Raw genomic sequence first — 16,757 nt, 5'->3', positions numbered from 1 at the left:
TCCTGCTGTAATCAGTTACCGTACGGCCAGACACGAGGGCCCTGCTGCAGTCAGTTACCTTAAGGCCAGATACATCTGGGCCCTGCTGTAGTCAGTTACCTTACGGCCAGACACATGGCAGGAGAAGTGTTTCTGCACTAGGAGGTAAATCAATATCAACTAACCTGAGCTTGAAGCAATTTTAGCTGCCTGTCCTGCTCGGCTAGGAGCTGGTAAGCTTCTGTAGACAATCCCAACACCCCGTTGGTTGCAGGCATTGATGGCGCCGTACTATGCTGGCAGGAATGAGGACTGCACACGTTCATTAGTAAAGAATCCTTCCTGCCTGGTGACATAATGTTCTCTAGAGGCGACGGGCAGCCCCCTGCTCTGGAGGAGCCTTTTTGGCAATTGTTGACACACACGGCATTGCAGCACACAACCGGACAGCTCATGTTTGGATAAGTGGGAGAATCTGATGGGCTCTCAGTACCACAATAGTTCATATAAGCGTTCATCACCGGCCAAGAACTTGCAGGATGACACTGAGTTGGGGCAATATTATGGCAACAGTTACAAACATTGCTTGCATGGCAAGGAGCATAGTTTGGAGTTTGCTTTGGCATTTCGGCAAGCTTTCTTGGTGGAAGAGGAAAAGTCACATTGTGGGTTGGAGAATGTAGCAGGGGAGACTGCCTGGAAAAAGGAGCAGATGGCAGCACAGGTTGCTCCTGGCACGATCCATTAATGTTACAGCTCAGATCAAGGTCGGCCGCACCTCTGACCTGATGAACCGAAGTGTCCGGGGACGAGCCTGTGTGAGGTGTGGACAGAGGAGACGAGGATGATGAGCAGGCAGAGTTTCTTCTCGTCGGCCCCTTGGTGTTCTGATGGGGGCTTCCTTTATCTGCTGCAGGTGGTCGCACTTTTGATGCTTTTATTACTTGGCTCTTTGCATTTTTATAGGGCAGGAGTGATTGTTTTGTAGAGTGTTCCTTCCCGTGTGGGTCGTTATTTGGACACGTTGCACTCGGCACCTGACTGATCATTTTTGGTGTGGAGAAGAACGGTGGCACCTTCTTACTACTGATCTGCTGAGCGCCAGCTCTTGGGTCTACAATATTCCCAAATACCAGAGACAGTTCCGGCACACTCGGGTGGATTTTAGTCACCTGTAATGAGAATATACATACAATATCATATATATATATATATATATATATATATATATATATATATATATATATATATATATATATATATATATATATATATATATATATATATATAGGTTTAACATATGCTCAAGTACACCATTTCTGTTCAACTGTATTCAAAGTAAATTAACGAAATGCTGTATGCTACAGGTAACCTCACCGTCATAGATGCAACCCCCCCGAATACAGTGCACTGTGCTCATACATAGAACTCCATAGAGAAATGCCAACCATAACTACTGAGGAAGCCATACAGGCAGCCATCACATGTAGGACCTCTGCCACTTTTAAATTAATATGCAAAATGAGGATGAAGAGCTATGGTAGATCTGAAGCATCTGTTACTCCAGCTCTATTCCCTGAACAATCTGCAGACAACCCATGGCCGAGCGATTTCACCGGGTCGAGTCCCATGAGATGCTCTATACAGTCATTTGCCCCATCTAATGCTCCACAAACGTTGCTTATGGCCCCATAAGATGCTCCATACAGTCATTTGCCCCATATGCTGTTGCTGCGATAAAAAACAAAAAAACAAAATCACATACTCACCTCTCAGGCCCCTGCTCCCGGTTCCAGCGCCACCGGGCACCACTGTGTCTTCCATCCTCTGCACTGACGATCAGGCAGAAGGCGGCGCGCACTAATCGCGTCACCGCGCCCTTTGACATGAGCATCAGTGCAGAGGACAGTGAAGACGCGGCAGCAATGGAACGAGGAGCAGGTGAATATCGAGCACTGCTTATATTCACCTGCTCCTGGCGCGGTCCCTGGTTCCCCCGGGGCCGCAGCTTCTTCCTGTAGTGAGCGGTCACATGGTACCCCTCATTACAGTAATGAATATGCGGCTCCACCCCTATGGGAGTGGAGTGGGGTCCATATTCATTACTGTAATGAGCGGTACCACATGACAGCTCACTACAGGAAGAAGCTGCGGCCACGGGGGAACGCGCTAGGAGCAGGTGAGTATTATTACACAGCTGCTGCTCCCCCTCCCCTGCGAATGACTCGAGTATAAACCGAGTGTATTCCCCAAGTTTTTTTTATTCTAATATTCACCATAAAACTTAGCTAGATTATCCTGTTTTTTTTTTAATAAATACGGCATCAGTCTCTGTAGAACTTGTCAATACGCTATAGCTAAACAAACATTCACCAATCATAACGGATCACATAATGATAAGTACAGGGACAAGAGACTTCCTGTTTCTACATAGAGCAAACAGGAAGTCTCTTGTCGCTTGTCATATTGTCTCTTGTCTTGACACATTTTTATTACATGGGCATCACGGCTTTTACCTGCTGAAATGATGGGTGAGGGCGAGGAGAAGGCCTAGGAGAAAAATCCTCATCTTCTACGCCAGAATCATGGTCGCTCACTGATAATTTACTGGGACACGTGTTTGGTTTTAATCTAAAAATGATGTAAATAAGTAAATGAGGAACCAGAAGATCCATCCCATGGGCATCAGCCAAAATGCTAATATTAATGAATAAACTAAAGCACGTAGAGAAACTCACACAGCCGCGGACATAGTCTTGGAGACCTCATTAAACAGGTACGCTTCTGCATTCTGGGTCTCGGTGGAAAGCTCAAATTGAAGGTGCGATTGCTTTGAAGGTTCCACGTTCTGAAAATAATAATAATGTTAATAAAATTCCTTCTCCTGAAGACTCGTAATGGGACTTTATTCACTGTAAGTGGCCACTTACTTTAAAGAGATGTAACGCATCTTCACATGTCAGCAACTGGAAGCCGAGCGGCTCGTGGCCAATGCACGGAAGGCACTCGTAGTATTCTGGCTCCTTGTGGGTGAGCGAGTACAGAACTATGAGGAAACTGCCAGACTCAGAAAGTACCCTAGGAGGGGAAAAAGAATAAGAATATTTATTTCATAGCATGCAATATTGAACAAGTAAGTGGGTAAAGAGGTCCAATTAAAATGTAAGTTCATCCCTGCAAGCGCTTACATGGATGCCCCAGCTACGATCGATTTTAATGGAAGCCGGATCACTCACATGACATCTCACGAGGATGATTCCGTGGCCGTTGTGGTGGCTCCCTGTTCTGCCACAAATTGTACAAAGTACTAACACCCTATGTATCAAGTAATATCACATGCCTCAGGACACCACTCCTGTTGGCAAGTTCAGCTAATCATTCGGGGTTTCAGCAGCCGGACCCCCATGGTGATCAGCTAATTGTGAGAGCAAAGAAAATCCAGCACTGGACATAGATTGAGTAACAACCAGTCGCTTGATCCATGTCGAGTGCTAGATTTCCTATGGCATCAGCGTGTCGCCACGTACTACCGAGTGAGGAGTCAGCTCTGCAATAGCGACAAACTTTCTAATCGCTGGGGCCACAATTTTCAGAGACAGGACTGCCTGGTGAAGTGGCAAGTTCAACTCCTGGGTACAATAAGTCCAGGAAACACCCAATAGATATCACTAAGGGTAGGGCAGCAGGAAAAGCCTGTCGGCACTCACCTTTCTTTAATTAAAGGGCTGTACATGTAGCGCAGAGAGCTCGCCCACACCTGAGCACTGTGGATGTGTGTGATGCCACTCAACCAACTGCAGAGAAACAGCAGAGGACGCCATCAGCATGGACAAACAACTTAAAGCATGCATGAGAAAAATGTTATTTATTAATGTTTTTCTCTGGTATGATTATCTGGAGTAAAGGGGTAATCATTCAAAGTTTGAAAATTGCTAATTTTTTTTTTTACATTTGTCAAATTTCAGATATATTTTGTTTATTTATGAAAAAAAAAAATATCAACCTAATTTTACCATTGTCATAAAGTATAATGTGTCAAAGTATAATGTGCCACAAAAAAAAAAAAAAATCTCACCGAATCTCAAAATCACTGGGATTTGTTGAAGCATTCCAAAGTTATTACTACATAATGTGATACTGGTCAGATTTTTAAAAAAAAAATTGGCTCGGTCACTAAGAGGTTAAATGTATTTGCTAATATTATTACACCAACTACATATTAGTATAGGATCTTTAAAGTTGGGAATACCCCTTTAAGGCCTCATACAGACGACCATTTTCCACGTATGTGTTACTTCAGTGTATATAATATAAATATAAATATATATATATATATATATATATATATATATATATATATATATATATATATATATATATATATATATATATATATATATACACACACACACACACACACACATATACATATATATTTTCACACACACATTTGTACATTTTTGACATACTGAGGACTTACATTCCTACAAGTGGTAACGTGTAAGCCTTTGGGTCAGATTCCAGAACGAGGAGAAGCTTCCTGGTTTGATCCATCGTCAAATACCTAATGAGCACAAGACAAGAAAAAAAAATAGTTCTTTCCTTACATACAATTTTTATATGAAAAAAAATGTCACATACCAAATGTACAACAGACATTTGCTCTGAGTGACGAGAGAGAGAAAGAGAGAGAGAGAAGAGAGAGCTCCACTCCACTCACACCCCGGCAGCAGACATGGTGGAGGAGTGGGTCTTCTCCTTTCTTCAAACTGCACCTTTAACACAATCCCACCTCTTCCCTCCCTTATCCTCCCCTCTTTTGAAGTCCACTCTGTTCGCACCTACTCTCCCTCCAACCTCCAAGTGGCCATCATATACCGACCTCCAGGCCCGACCACTGCCTTTATTGACCAGTTCTCCACCTGGCTTCTTCAGTTTCTCTCTGCTGACATTCCCACCATCATCATGGGTGACTTCAACATCCCCACTGACACCCTTCAATCAACAGCCTCCAAACCTCTGTCCCTTACTTCATCCTTTGGACTTACTCAGTGGTCCTCCGCAACCACTTACACAGACCGACATACCCTAGACCTGGTCTTCACCAGTCTCTGCTCTCTAACTTCACCACCTCCCCTCTCCCTCTATCCGACCACCATCTGCTCCCCTTCACATCCCTGTCCTCCTCACCGGTCACCCATGTCCAGCAACATGCACACCCCTGCAGAAACCTTGCACACCTAGACGCCCACACACACTCTGACTATCCTACCACTGGCATCCATATCCTCACTACACGACACAGACACTGCTTTCTACAATACCACTCTCGCATCAGCTATTGACACGGTTGCCCCTCTCGTCCATGGCAGAGTGCGACGTATCAATAGACAACCTTAGCACAATAACATCACTAAAAAGCTCCGGCAAGTGTCCAGGGTTGCGGAGCGGCGTTGGAAGAAAACACACTCGCAAGATGACTTCACTGCATTCAAACAAGCAACACTCGCTTTTAATTCTGCTCTCACCTCTGCTAAACAGGCCTACTTCACAACCCTCGTATCTTCCCTATCCTACAGCCCCAAACAGTTATTCAAAACCTTTAACTCCCTCCTCCGCCCCCCACTGCCCCCTCCAACCTCCCTCATCTCTGCTGAGGACTTTGCCACACACTTTAAAAATAAGATCGACCAGACAAGACAAGTCTTCATAGTTCAACCACAACAACCCCTTTGTATACCAGACCAATGCCCAAACCCCATAACCTCCCTATCCAACATTACTGAAGGGGGGCTTAATTGTCTCCTCTCCAAATCGCACCTCACCACCTGTGCGCTCGACCCCATCCCATCCGCTCCCCAACCTCACCACCACACTTATCCCATCCCTAACCCACTTCTTCAAACTATCACTAACTTCTGATACCTTCCCTTCTGCTTTCAAAACATGCCACAACTTACGCCTATCCTTAAAAAGCCAACCCTCGATCCAACTGCTATGTCCAGCTATCGCCCAATATCGCTGCTCCCATTCGCTTCAAAACTCCTGGAGCAGCACGTCCACTCTGAACTTTCCTCCCACCTCTCATCTAACTTGCTCTTCGACAATCTACAATCTGGTTTCCGCCCCCATCACTCAACTGAGACAGCCCTAAATCACTAATGACCTACTTACTGCCAAAGCTAATGGACAATACTCTGTACTCCTCCTTCTAGACCTGTCCTCTGCTTTTGACACAGTTGACCACTTCCTCCTACTACAGATCCTCTCCTCCTTTGGCATCAAAGACCTCGCCCTATCCTGTATCTCCTCGTACCTTTCCAACCGCACATTCAGCGTCTCCCACTCCGACACTACCTCCTCATCCCACCCTCCCTCTGTAGGAGTCCCCCAAGGCTCTGTTCTAGGACCCCTACTCTTCTCAATCTATACACTCATCCAAAGTCCCATGGACTCCAGTACCACCTCTATGCTGACGACACTCAGATCTACCTTTCTGGCCCAGAAGTCACCACTCTGCTGTCCAGAATCCCAGAGTGCCTATCAGCCATATCCTCCTCCTTCTCTCGCTTCCTCAAACTCAATGTGGACAAATCTGAAATCATCTTTCCTCCATCCCATAGATCTTTCTTACCTGACCTATCTATCGCAATCAACGACATCATGCTTTCCCCCGTACCGGAAGTCCGCTGCCTCGGAGTAACCTTTGACGTCTGCCCTGTCCTTCAAACCGCACATCCAAGCTCTGTCCACCTTCTGTCGCCTCCAGCTCAAAAATATCTCCAGAATCCGTCCTTTCCTCAACCGTCAATCTACTAAAATGCTTGTGCATGCCCTCATCATCTCCCGCCTTGACTACTGCAACATCCTTTTGTGTGGCCTCCCTGCTAACACCCTTGCACCTCTCCAGTCCATCCTTAACTCTGCTGCCCGACTAATTCATCTCTCTCCTCGCTACTCCTCTGCTTCCCCTCTCTGTAAATCTCTTCACTGGCTCCCATTCCCTCAGCGTATCCAGTTCAAATTACTAATACTGATCTACAAAGCCATCCATAACCTGTCTCCTCCATATATCTCTGAACTAATCTCCCGATAGTTCAGGTGATGGGGTGATTTGTCTTTTTTTTTTATAATATACAATATATATTTTTAATTATTTTTTACACTGCTATTTTTAGAGGATAAAAAAAAAAAAATTTATAGAAAAAACAAAAACAAAGTTGTATGAATCAAAACTTTGCTACTTGTTAATATTTAGAATAAGAGTTACAATTAAAGAGAGACATAAAGAGAAGAATTAGGCTGCAGTATTTAAGGAAAACTTCTGGCACCTAGCCAGGGGTCCTCAGCGCACGCCCAAGCCAAACTAATTTAGCTAATAAGCAATAATTATGTGAAGCAGGAACTATATAAATGGAGGCGACATACTTGAGGTCGTCAGTGATGTTTTGTCTACGGCATGTCATTGCTGCTACCATAAGTAGAGGCGACACTTTTCTATATACAGACCCTAATACACATTTGGCTATTTCTCACTTCTTGCAAAAAAACACTTTGGTGTGGATGCACTCAACATAAACCACATCTCGGAAATATAAAAATAAGTGCCTGGTAAATAGAAACAAACAAGTATCTTAAAAACACTTTGCGGCGGCGGTCGGGAGGACAAGCATATGTCGAGCCGCGCCGCTACGATTTGGATTTTTGTTATTAAAGCACACTCAGAATAAAAGCAGCTTACCCGCATTTGTGTGTTCCTTGAAGCTGGGCAATATTATTGTGACTGCTCAGGTTCCTGGCGAGGGCCGTGGGTATAATTGGGACAGGCTTTATGGGAGTACTCTCAAATGTATTCGCCACGGTGACAGCCGCCCAGCGAAGATCAAAGTGAAGATTGTCCATGTTCTCCGAGTAAGTGATATGCGCTCTCAGTGTGAGCAATTTGGAGAGATCCAAGGCTTCTTTGCTGTGAAGATGACTCTGAAGACCCTTAAAACAAAATAAAAAAAATATATATATATAAAAAAAATTCCTTTTTCATCTGAGAAACAATACAATTAAAGCCTGACGACGGCAATTTCCATTTCCTTCTTCCTACTTGACATTCAGAAGTCTGCCTTGTACGTCAAAAACAGAGGAAAGAAGAAAAGGAATCAAATAATCCTGGCAAAGACAAACACTAGATCACAGCAATAATAGAGGAATATGGAGGAGCCCAAACCCCCAGACTGTAAGAAGATTTATTCCAGCATCAGCCGACAATCGCGCCTGGCCCAGTGTCGGGAGGGGCTTGGTCCCGCTACGGGAAGTGGGGAGGGGCTCGGCCCCGCTACGAGAAGTGGGGAGGGGCTTGGCCCCGCTACGGAGAGTGGGGAGGGGCTTGGCTCCGCTACGGAGAATGGGGAGGGGCTTGGTCCCGCTACGGGAAGTGGGGAGGGGCTTGGTCACACTACGGAGAGTGAGGAGGGGTTTGGTTCAGCTACGGAGAGTGAGGAGGGGCTTGGTCCCGCTACGGGAAGTGGGGAGGGGCTTGGTCCCGCTAGAGAGAGTGAGGAGGGGCTTGGTCCCGCTACGGGAAGTGGGGAGGGGCTTGGTCCCACTACGGAGAGTGAGGAGGGGTTTGGTTCAGCTACGGAGAGTGAGGAGGGGCTTGGTCCCGCTACGGGAAGTGGGGAGGGGCTTGGTCCCGCTACGGGAAGTGGGGAGGGGCTTGGTCCCGCTACAGAGAGTGAGGAGGGGCTTGGTCCCGCTACGGGAAGTGGGGAGGGGCTTGGTCCCACTACGGAGAGTGAGGAGGGGTTTGGTTCAGCTACGGAGAGTGAGGAGGGGCTTGGTCCCGCTACGGGAAGTGGGGAGGGGCTTGGTCCCGCTACGGGAAGTGGGGAGGGGGTTGGTCCCGCTACAGAGAGTGAGGAGGGGCTTGGTCCCGCTACGGGAAGTGGGGAGGGGCTTGGTCCCACTACTGAGAGTGAGGAGGGGTTTGGTTCAGCTACGGAGAGTGAGGAGGGGCTTGGTCCCGCTACGGGAAGTGGGGAGGGGCTTGGTCCCGCTACGGAGAGTGAGGAGTGGCTTGGCCCCGCTACGGGAAGTGGGGAGGGGCTTGGTCCCGCTACGGGAAGTGGGGAGGGGCTTGGTCCCGCTACGGGAAGTGGGGAGGGGCTTGGTCCCGCTACGGGAAGTGGGGAGGGGCTTGGTCCCGCTACGGGAAGTGGGGAGGGGCTTGGTCCCGCTACGGGAAGTGGGGAGGGGCTTGGTCCCGCTACAGAGAGTGAGGAGGGGCTTGGTCCCGCTACGGGAAGTGGGGAGGGGCTTGGTCCCACTACGGAGAGTGAGGAGGGGTTTGGTTCAGCTACGGAGAGTGAGGAGGGGCTTGGTCCCGCTACGGGAAGTGGGGAGGGGCTTGGTCCCACTACGGAGAGTGAGGAGGGGTTTGGTTCAGCTACGGAGAGTGAGGAGGGGCTTGGTCCCGCTACGGGAAGTGGGGAGGGGCTTGGACTCGCTACAGAGAGTGAGGAGGGGCTTGGTCCCGCTACGGGAAGTGGGGAGGGGCTTGGTCCCACTACGGAGAGTGAGGAGGGGTTTGGTTCAGCTACGGAGAGTGAGGAGGGGCTTGGTCCCGCTACGGAGAGTGAGGAGTGGCTTGGCCCCGCTACGGAGAGTGAGGAGTGGCTTGGCCCCGCTACGGGAAGTGGGGAGGGGCTTGGCCCCTGCTCATTGTCTCCTGTTTTTTGAACTCCATACAGGCATAATTGAGGTAGGCTTTTAGTTCAGCGGAGGCAGGCCATTGGACAATGGCAGGAACGATGCATGCTGGGAAGGAAATTCCAGTTTCTATAGTGCTGGCAGAATGCCAATGAAGGATTCCAAGTGAAAAATAGTGGATGGAGAATCAGGACAGTTCCTGGACATACACTGGTACGGGTACCAAAAAAAAAAAAAAAAAAAAAAAAAAAAAAAATCACAGAAAAAAGATACAGCCTTACCAACACCAGGTCAGATTACCAAATTCCCAGCAGGATGAAGCAGCACCCCATGATAAAGGCGGGGGCAGCACAGGTGCAAAATACTGATGCAAACAGCCACTCACAAACCTGCCAATTCATGGAGGGGGAGGCTGTGTAGTAATAATCATGCACCCAGATGGAGCTTGTATAGGGCACTGGTCACACACAGGTAATGCAGTGTCTGGCTTACTGACTATTGATGACACCCATACTATTAGATCAGGCAGGCTGCCCAGCACTATGTAAGTGCACTCCACCAGACAGACGCCCCACATTCACCCAACCAACACTAAAGGGTGTACTAAAAGCATTTTTAATTTGTGGGGATGAGGGCAGTAAGACCATGCTTTACTACAGGCACGGATACAAGTCCTGTCCCATTTGTAGAGGGTTTACAGCACTGCCTGTCCGGACCGTACTTGCTTGTGAATACACTTGCAAAGAAGAGCGATATTAGGAGCGTATGCTGGAGGAACAGCACAGCACTAAGCACACCACATTTACATAGGACCTGACATCAGACTATGGTGTCACCGTATGTGGCCACAATATCCATCAGTCAACTGGCACGGGACAGGGTGAATCCGGCCGTGGACCTTCCGTGGAGGAGTCATCCAACACAGTCTCCGGACGGCTTCTTGCAGCATGTCTAAAGCATTACTCAACGTTTGTTTTATTTCAGCGCTGGAGTGGCACTTTAAATGTAAGCCCCCTGCCCCGTCTCTCCCTCCTGCGTCTTCAGTTTTTTCGGTGCCGCCCCGGTCCCCCTGCGCCATCTTATGAGCGCAACATCTGATTGGCCGTAAGTCAGAAGCTATGTCACAAGAGCTCAATACAAGTCTATGAGGCTCTTACAGACTTCTATTGAAAAGTGATCTCTGCGCAGCTCCATGAAACACTGGAGTGATCCGGCAGGTCACATTTCACCGGAGATCAACGGCGATGCAGGTGAAATTTCCAGAAGGCAAGTATCAGACGGGGGCAGTAAAATTACATTTAAAGCATCACTCCAGTGCTTGTTTTTCAGTGCTGCTTTAATCTAAAACGCTGCAGCGTGTAGAGAACGTTTGCAATCACACTGAGCTAACTAATGTTAAGAGACGTCCTTAAAGTGGAAGCTTCCCACAGTTCTCAGCTAGAGCAGTTCTCTTAGTGATCGAGATGGCCGTCCTGTTAAAAGGGGCTGTCCAGGGCTTTAACATTGATGGCTTATCTTTAGGATAGTTCATCAATGTCTAACTGGTGGGGGTTTTATACGCTACACCCCCGCCAATCAGCCGTTCCCAGTGTCGTCCAGAACTGCTCAGTTGAGGAGCAGCACAGCTCAGCCGATGGAATAGCTGCAGCCAGGTACTGCACATGTGCCCTATTCAAATCAGTAGATGTGCAGTACCCGGCTGCGGCCACTATACAATAGATGGAGCTGTGCAGCCCCGCAACGCAGCAGTTCTGTCCGCCACCGCCGATACAGAGGACAGCTGATTGACAACAGCCAATCACAGGATGCTACTTTCAGACTATCAGAAGCACACACTTTTTAACTTTTTTTGCAAAAAAAATGCATCTCATAGGCTACGTTCACATTAGCGTTGCGTCGGGCGCAGCCGCGACGACGCATGCGCCCCTATATTTAACATTGGGGGCGCATGGGCATGCGTTGCACTTGCGTTTTGTGACGCATGCGTCAAGGCGCAGAGGACGCTGTATGATGCAGTTTTTTCTGCGCCAAAAACCATGCAAAAGTGGACGCATGCGTAACAAAACGCTGCGTTGTGCATGCGTTTACATTTGCGTTGTGCGTTGCGTCGCTGCACCGCACAACGCAAATGTGAACGTAGCCATAGTAAAAACAACAAACAGTACTTTAATGTTTACATCTGCCTGGGTGTTCCTCTTTCAGAGCTCCTCTCCTGGTCCAACCCAAGTTTGTTATAGCCCAGGCTGTATCAGTGACATGATGAAGGGGTCAGAGGTCACAATACATATTTTACAGCAGGGTAACAATTCTCCTCTTGATATTTTTACTATGTCTCGATATAACACACAAGGTGGCCCTCCTCAGTCCCCAACAACACATTTTTCTGCAGCTTCACAATGAAGTTAATTGATTTCCTTATGAAGTTCTATGTGTTGGGCAATCAGCAAATCAGACAAAAAAAAACAAAAAAAAAACAACACATTATAGAAGTCATATTGCACGACTCGTTAAAGGGTTGATTGTGACTTGTAGGATTGCTACTTCCAACAGGTGGCGCTATAGAGTTTAAGTCCTCTTTTTCTCAGAAGATTCAATTTGCATATTATAGAAGTTCATAATTCCATAAATCAACCAGCCTACCTTAAATGCGGCGGTGAAGTCCTCGGGGGTGTGCAGCGCTGCACCTCCTGTGGTGTCCTGGAGACAGACCGTGCACGGAATAGCAATGTCTCCAGGTAAAAGAGCGGAGGGAACCTTCCCCTCAACGCCCGACTTTTCACGGCCAGGATCAAAGCGGTAAATTGTCAGCGTTATGCCTTCTTCATCTAAAGAAAAGGAGAACAAATATGACGCCAAATCCTATCCCAACCACTTACTGGAGACGTCTCAAGCTGTTTAGCAACGTCCATAAACAAAGGCCAGACATGCCCACGAGATGGCTCTGGACAGCGCCATGTGCAACAGATCTACAGACACAAGTTCTGCATCTACTCTGGAAGATGTAACTAAACAACGCCACCATCTCCTGGGAATATCACACAGCTGTGCAGTTCACACGTCAGGATTTCTTGCAAAAATTTCCTGACAAAAACCCGACATTTCTGCCAGAAATTCGCATACGTTTTTTTCGCGTTTTTTCCCAATGCATTAAATAGCTAAAAAAAGCCTGAATGTGTGCACATAGCCTTAGGTCGGTTTCACAAAAATAAAAACAAACAGTTTTTCATGGCATTTTTGCACACTCAGATGGGCACAATTTAAAAAAATATTAATAGAAATATATAATACATACATTTCTTTTATTTTTTTTACAAGCTGAAAAGAGAAGTAATCAGTCAGCAGGTTTATGCTATGAAATCATAGCAGAATGATGTTGGGGCAGAGACCCTGATTCCAGAGGTGTCACTTACTGGGCTGCTTCGCGCAGTTTCGATAAAATCCCTGTCTATTCTGCTGTAGATGTAGCAGTGCTCAGAATGCCGAGATGTGTATAACCCCGCCCACACTACTCATTGGCAGTTTCCTGACTACACTGTACGTTGCCAGAAAGCTGTGAATCGGTGGTGGGGATGGAGTTATACAGATTAGCCTGGTTGTTTGTACGCCACCAAGTTCTGCACTGATAATCTTCTGCTGATAAAACATTGATTGTATTTAAACTACAGCACACAGCCTAATAAGTGACATCCCTGGAATAAGAGTCTCTGTCCCTACATCCTGATGCTCTCAGATTTAATAGGAAAGACCTGCTGAAGTATTTCCTTTTTTGCCCATGTCAGAGCAGCATGATTTAGGGGATGAGACGGATTCCAGCAATGTGTCATTTACTGGGCTGCAGTGTTGATATTTAAAAAAAAAAAAAAAAAAAAAAAAAAAAATCACTATTTTATGGGCTGCAGATCTAGCTTTTTTTTTTTTTTTTTTAAATGCTGATCTTTGAATAACTCTGCACACACCATGGATTGGCCGCTTTCTGTGTACACTGCATAGGTAGAAAGCTGCCAATCAGTTCAGAGTTCATGAATATGCATGACTACCTGGCAGCAGGGGTTTACACAAGCTTTTTTTGTGAAGCACAAGCTTCACAAAACTATAGCAAGCAGTCCACTGACTTCATTTTAGTAGGAAGGCACGGCCAAATTCAGCCCAACGAATTTTGGAGTAAATGATAGCAGAAATCTACTCTGGTGCGCACCTCTTACCGCGTTTAGTGCATCTAACAACAGAAGTCTCTGAGTCATGGGCTACTCCCGATTATGTACGTAAAGACCACGATCTCCTGATGAAGTTTGTACAATGACAAATAAAAAATGATTGAAAATAAGTGAACACAAACCATCATCCATAGCAAGAGATCCAAGGAGGAAGCCACAGAACAAATTCCTCTCCGTTTTGGTGTGGCGATAAGACAGCCGTAATGCTTTTTCAGACAGGAACAGGCGAGGATTCCTACAATATATGAGAAGATAAATGAGTTCATAGCACAGGTCAGCAGGGTGTAAAAACTAAATTAAATGGCGCGTCCTGCGCACAACTCTTCGAGTACTAGAATAACTTTTTTATTTTTTATTCACAGCGGTTTCAGGACGTTCCCTTTCTATTCTCCCCAGAAATAGAGAAATGTCTACGACACATGGGGGATGGAAGAAAAAGTGACTGAACGCAACTCAAGCTCTGTTCACACCAGGGTCATGGCGTCTATTTCTCAAATGAACGCATGTGAATCCCAACAGATGCCATATTAAGAGTTTTGCAATTATGTTGACAGAAAGAACAGTTCAACAAAATGTCTAATTTTTGCAGTAAAAGATACCTAAAACCCCAATGTCAATCCTAAGGCTTTCTTACTGCGCTCTGCATTGTCAACATGGCAGAGAAGAAAGTAATATTTTTTTTTTTGCTTTCGTTGGAATCGGTGTGGGCCTACGGTCACGTTTCACCTATACACTGGGAGTTATCATGCAAAGCAAAAAAATGGGTGAAAGCAACTTTACAGATGTACGCCTTCTTTCCTACACTAATCCAATGAAACCATCGTAAAATCTTTATCTCCGAGCCAATCATTGGGGGGACAGGACCATGGGTGTTATGCTGCTTGCCACTAGGAGGACACTAAGTAAACACAAAGTTAACTCCTCCTCTGCAGTATACACACCTTGACTGGCCAGTAACGACTCAGTTCGGTAGTAAAGCAGTAGGAGTATAAGAAAAACCAAGACAAGTAAACTATGTCAAAAACTGAGGAACAAACCACAACAACCACCAGCCAATAGGCTAACAGGGTGGGTGCCGTGTCCCCCAATGATTGGCTCGGAGAAAAAGATTTTACGGTGAGTACACAAAAATCTCCTTTTCTCCTACGCCTCATTGGGGGACACAGGACGATGGGACGTCTTAAAGCAGTCCCTGGGTGGGGAGCAAATGCACTGCTAAAACACCATGTACCACTGGCTTACTGAGGTACCGCTGTCTGCAGAATGACCCTGCCAAGGGCAACATCTGCCGAAGCCTGAATATGAACGTGATAGTGCTTCGTAAAAGTATGCAGACTGGACCAAGTCGCAGCTTTACAAAGCTGTTGTGCTGAAGCCTGGTGCCAAATGGCCCGAGAAGCACTGACCGACTGAATCGAATGCGCCTTAATCCCCGCTGGGACAGAGGCGTTCCTGACGAGGTAGGATTCCTGAATAGTTGAGCGAATCCACTTGGCTAGAGTGGTCTTTGAGGCGGGTAGACCTTTCCCCATGTCCCTCGGGAAGCACGAACAGGACATTCGACTTACGGAAGGGAACCGTGCGAGATATGTACCGCCAAAGAGCTCTAACCACATCCAGAGTATGGAGAGCTTTCTCGATACGATGGGTTGGAGCCGGACAGAATGACAGCAAGACAATGTCCTCGTTTAGATGAAAAGAGGAGATGACTTTAGGTAGGAAACAGGGAAAGGTTCTCAAGACTACTTTGTCTGGGTGAAAAATCAGAAAATATAATTATTCTTACCGTTAATTCGGTTTCTAGGAACCTTCCACGACGGCATACGGAGGTTGCCTCTTTGCCCTAATGGGGAACAGGAAATGGAGAGGTTAAAAGGCCCTCCCACCTCCCTCTCACCAGTGACTTATAACTGAAAACCATAGCACCGGTTTACCTTAAATCCCAGATTTTAATCCAGGAGTATATAGGGAGGGAACTAGCGCCGTCGTGGAAGGTTCCTAGAAACCGAATTAACGGTAAGAATAATTCTATTTTCTCTAGTAACCTTCCACGACGGCATACGGAGGAATACCAACTAATATTGGCGCTAGGGAGGGACAACAGCCTGGAGAACTTTCCGGCCGAAGACTAAATCCTTGTTGGACATTACGTCTAGTCTGTAATGTCTGGCGAAAGTATGCAACGAAGACCACGTGGCTGCCCTGCAGATTTGCTCTGTTGATGCACCTGCTCTTTCTGCCCAAGAGACTGAGGTTGATCTAGTCGAATGAGCCTTGATTCCTACTGGAGGAGTTTTATCTTGAGCGAGATATGCTTCTGCTATTGCTTTCTTTATCCAGTTGGCAATAGTGCTTTTTGCTACCTTCTTTCCTTTATTTTGTCCTGATGGATGGACAAACAGATTCTGATCAATTCTGTACGAGCTGGTCTGCTCTAGGTAAAATAATACAATGCGTCTGACATCCAGAGTATGAAATTTCTCTTCTTTTGGATTTGTTGGATTCTGGCAAAAAGAAGGTAAAATGATTTCCTGAGAGCGGTGGAAATCTGATACGACCTTTGGAAGAAAGGAGGGGTCAAGGCGCAGTATTATAGAGTCATCACGGATAGACAAGTATGGTTCTCTTATTGAGAGAGCCTGTAGTTCTCCTACCCTCCTTGCTGAGGTAATGGCCACTAGAAAAATTGTTTTATAAATCAGATTTTTCTGCGAGCAGGAGGATAATGGTTCAAAGGGTGCACCTGTAAGTCCTTGTAATACCAGGTTCAGGTCCCATAAAGGTACTGTTATTTGTTTTTTAGGATTCATCCTAGAGGCTGATGTCATGAACCTCTTAATCCAGCGATGATTTGCCAGATCC

General features: G+C 46.5%; 1 protein-coding gene across 2 annotated transcripts in view; it reads right to left on the bottom strand.

Moving 5' to 3' along the window:
* The window catches only part of STIL (STIL centriolar assembly protein), a 49,756-nt gene that overhangs the window by 18,988 nt on the left and 14,011 nt on the right, over nt 1-16,757 (bottom strand). For both annotated transcript variants that reach the window (XM_069737962.1, XM_069737963.1), the window contains 9 exons: nt 14,018-14,130; nt 12,322-12,506; nt 7,721-7,968; nt 4,460-4,543; nt 3,687-3,773; nt 2,910-3,057; nt 2,718-2,827; nt 2,496-2,610; nt 165-1,151 (listed from right to left, as the gene is read on the bottom strand). In XM_069737962.1, coding sequence (XP_069594063.1) covers nt 165-1,151; nt 2,496-2,610; nt 2,718-2,827; nt 2,910-3,057; nt 3,687-3,773; nt 4,460-4,543; nt 7,721-7,968; nt 12,322-12,506; nt 14,018-14,130 — 2,077 coding nt within the window. The remainder of the gene's footprint in view (nt 1-164; nt 1,152-2,495; nt 2,611-2,717; nt 2,828-2,909; nt 3,058-3,686; nt 3,774-4,459; nt 4,544-7,720; nt 7,969-12,321; nt 12,507-14,017; nt 14,131-16,757) is intronic.

The sequence above is a fragment of the Ranitomeya imitator genome, chromosome 8 (genome assembly GCF_032444005.1).
Source record: "Ranitomeya imitator isolate aRanImi1 chromosome 8, aRanImi1.pri, whole genome shotgun sequence".
NCBI lineage: Eukaryota > Metazoa > Chordata > Amphibia > Anura > Dendrobatidae > Ranitomeya > Ranitomeya imitator.
Note: the sequence above shows the minus strand (reverse complement) of the source record. Positions and strands in the feature narration are given on the sequence as shown.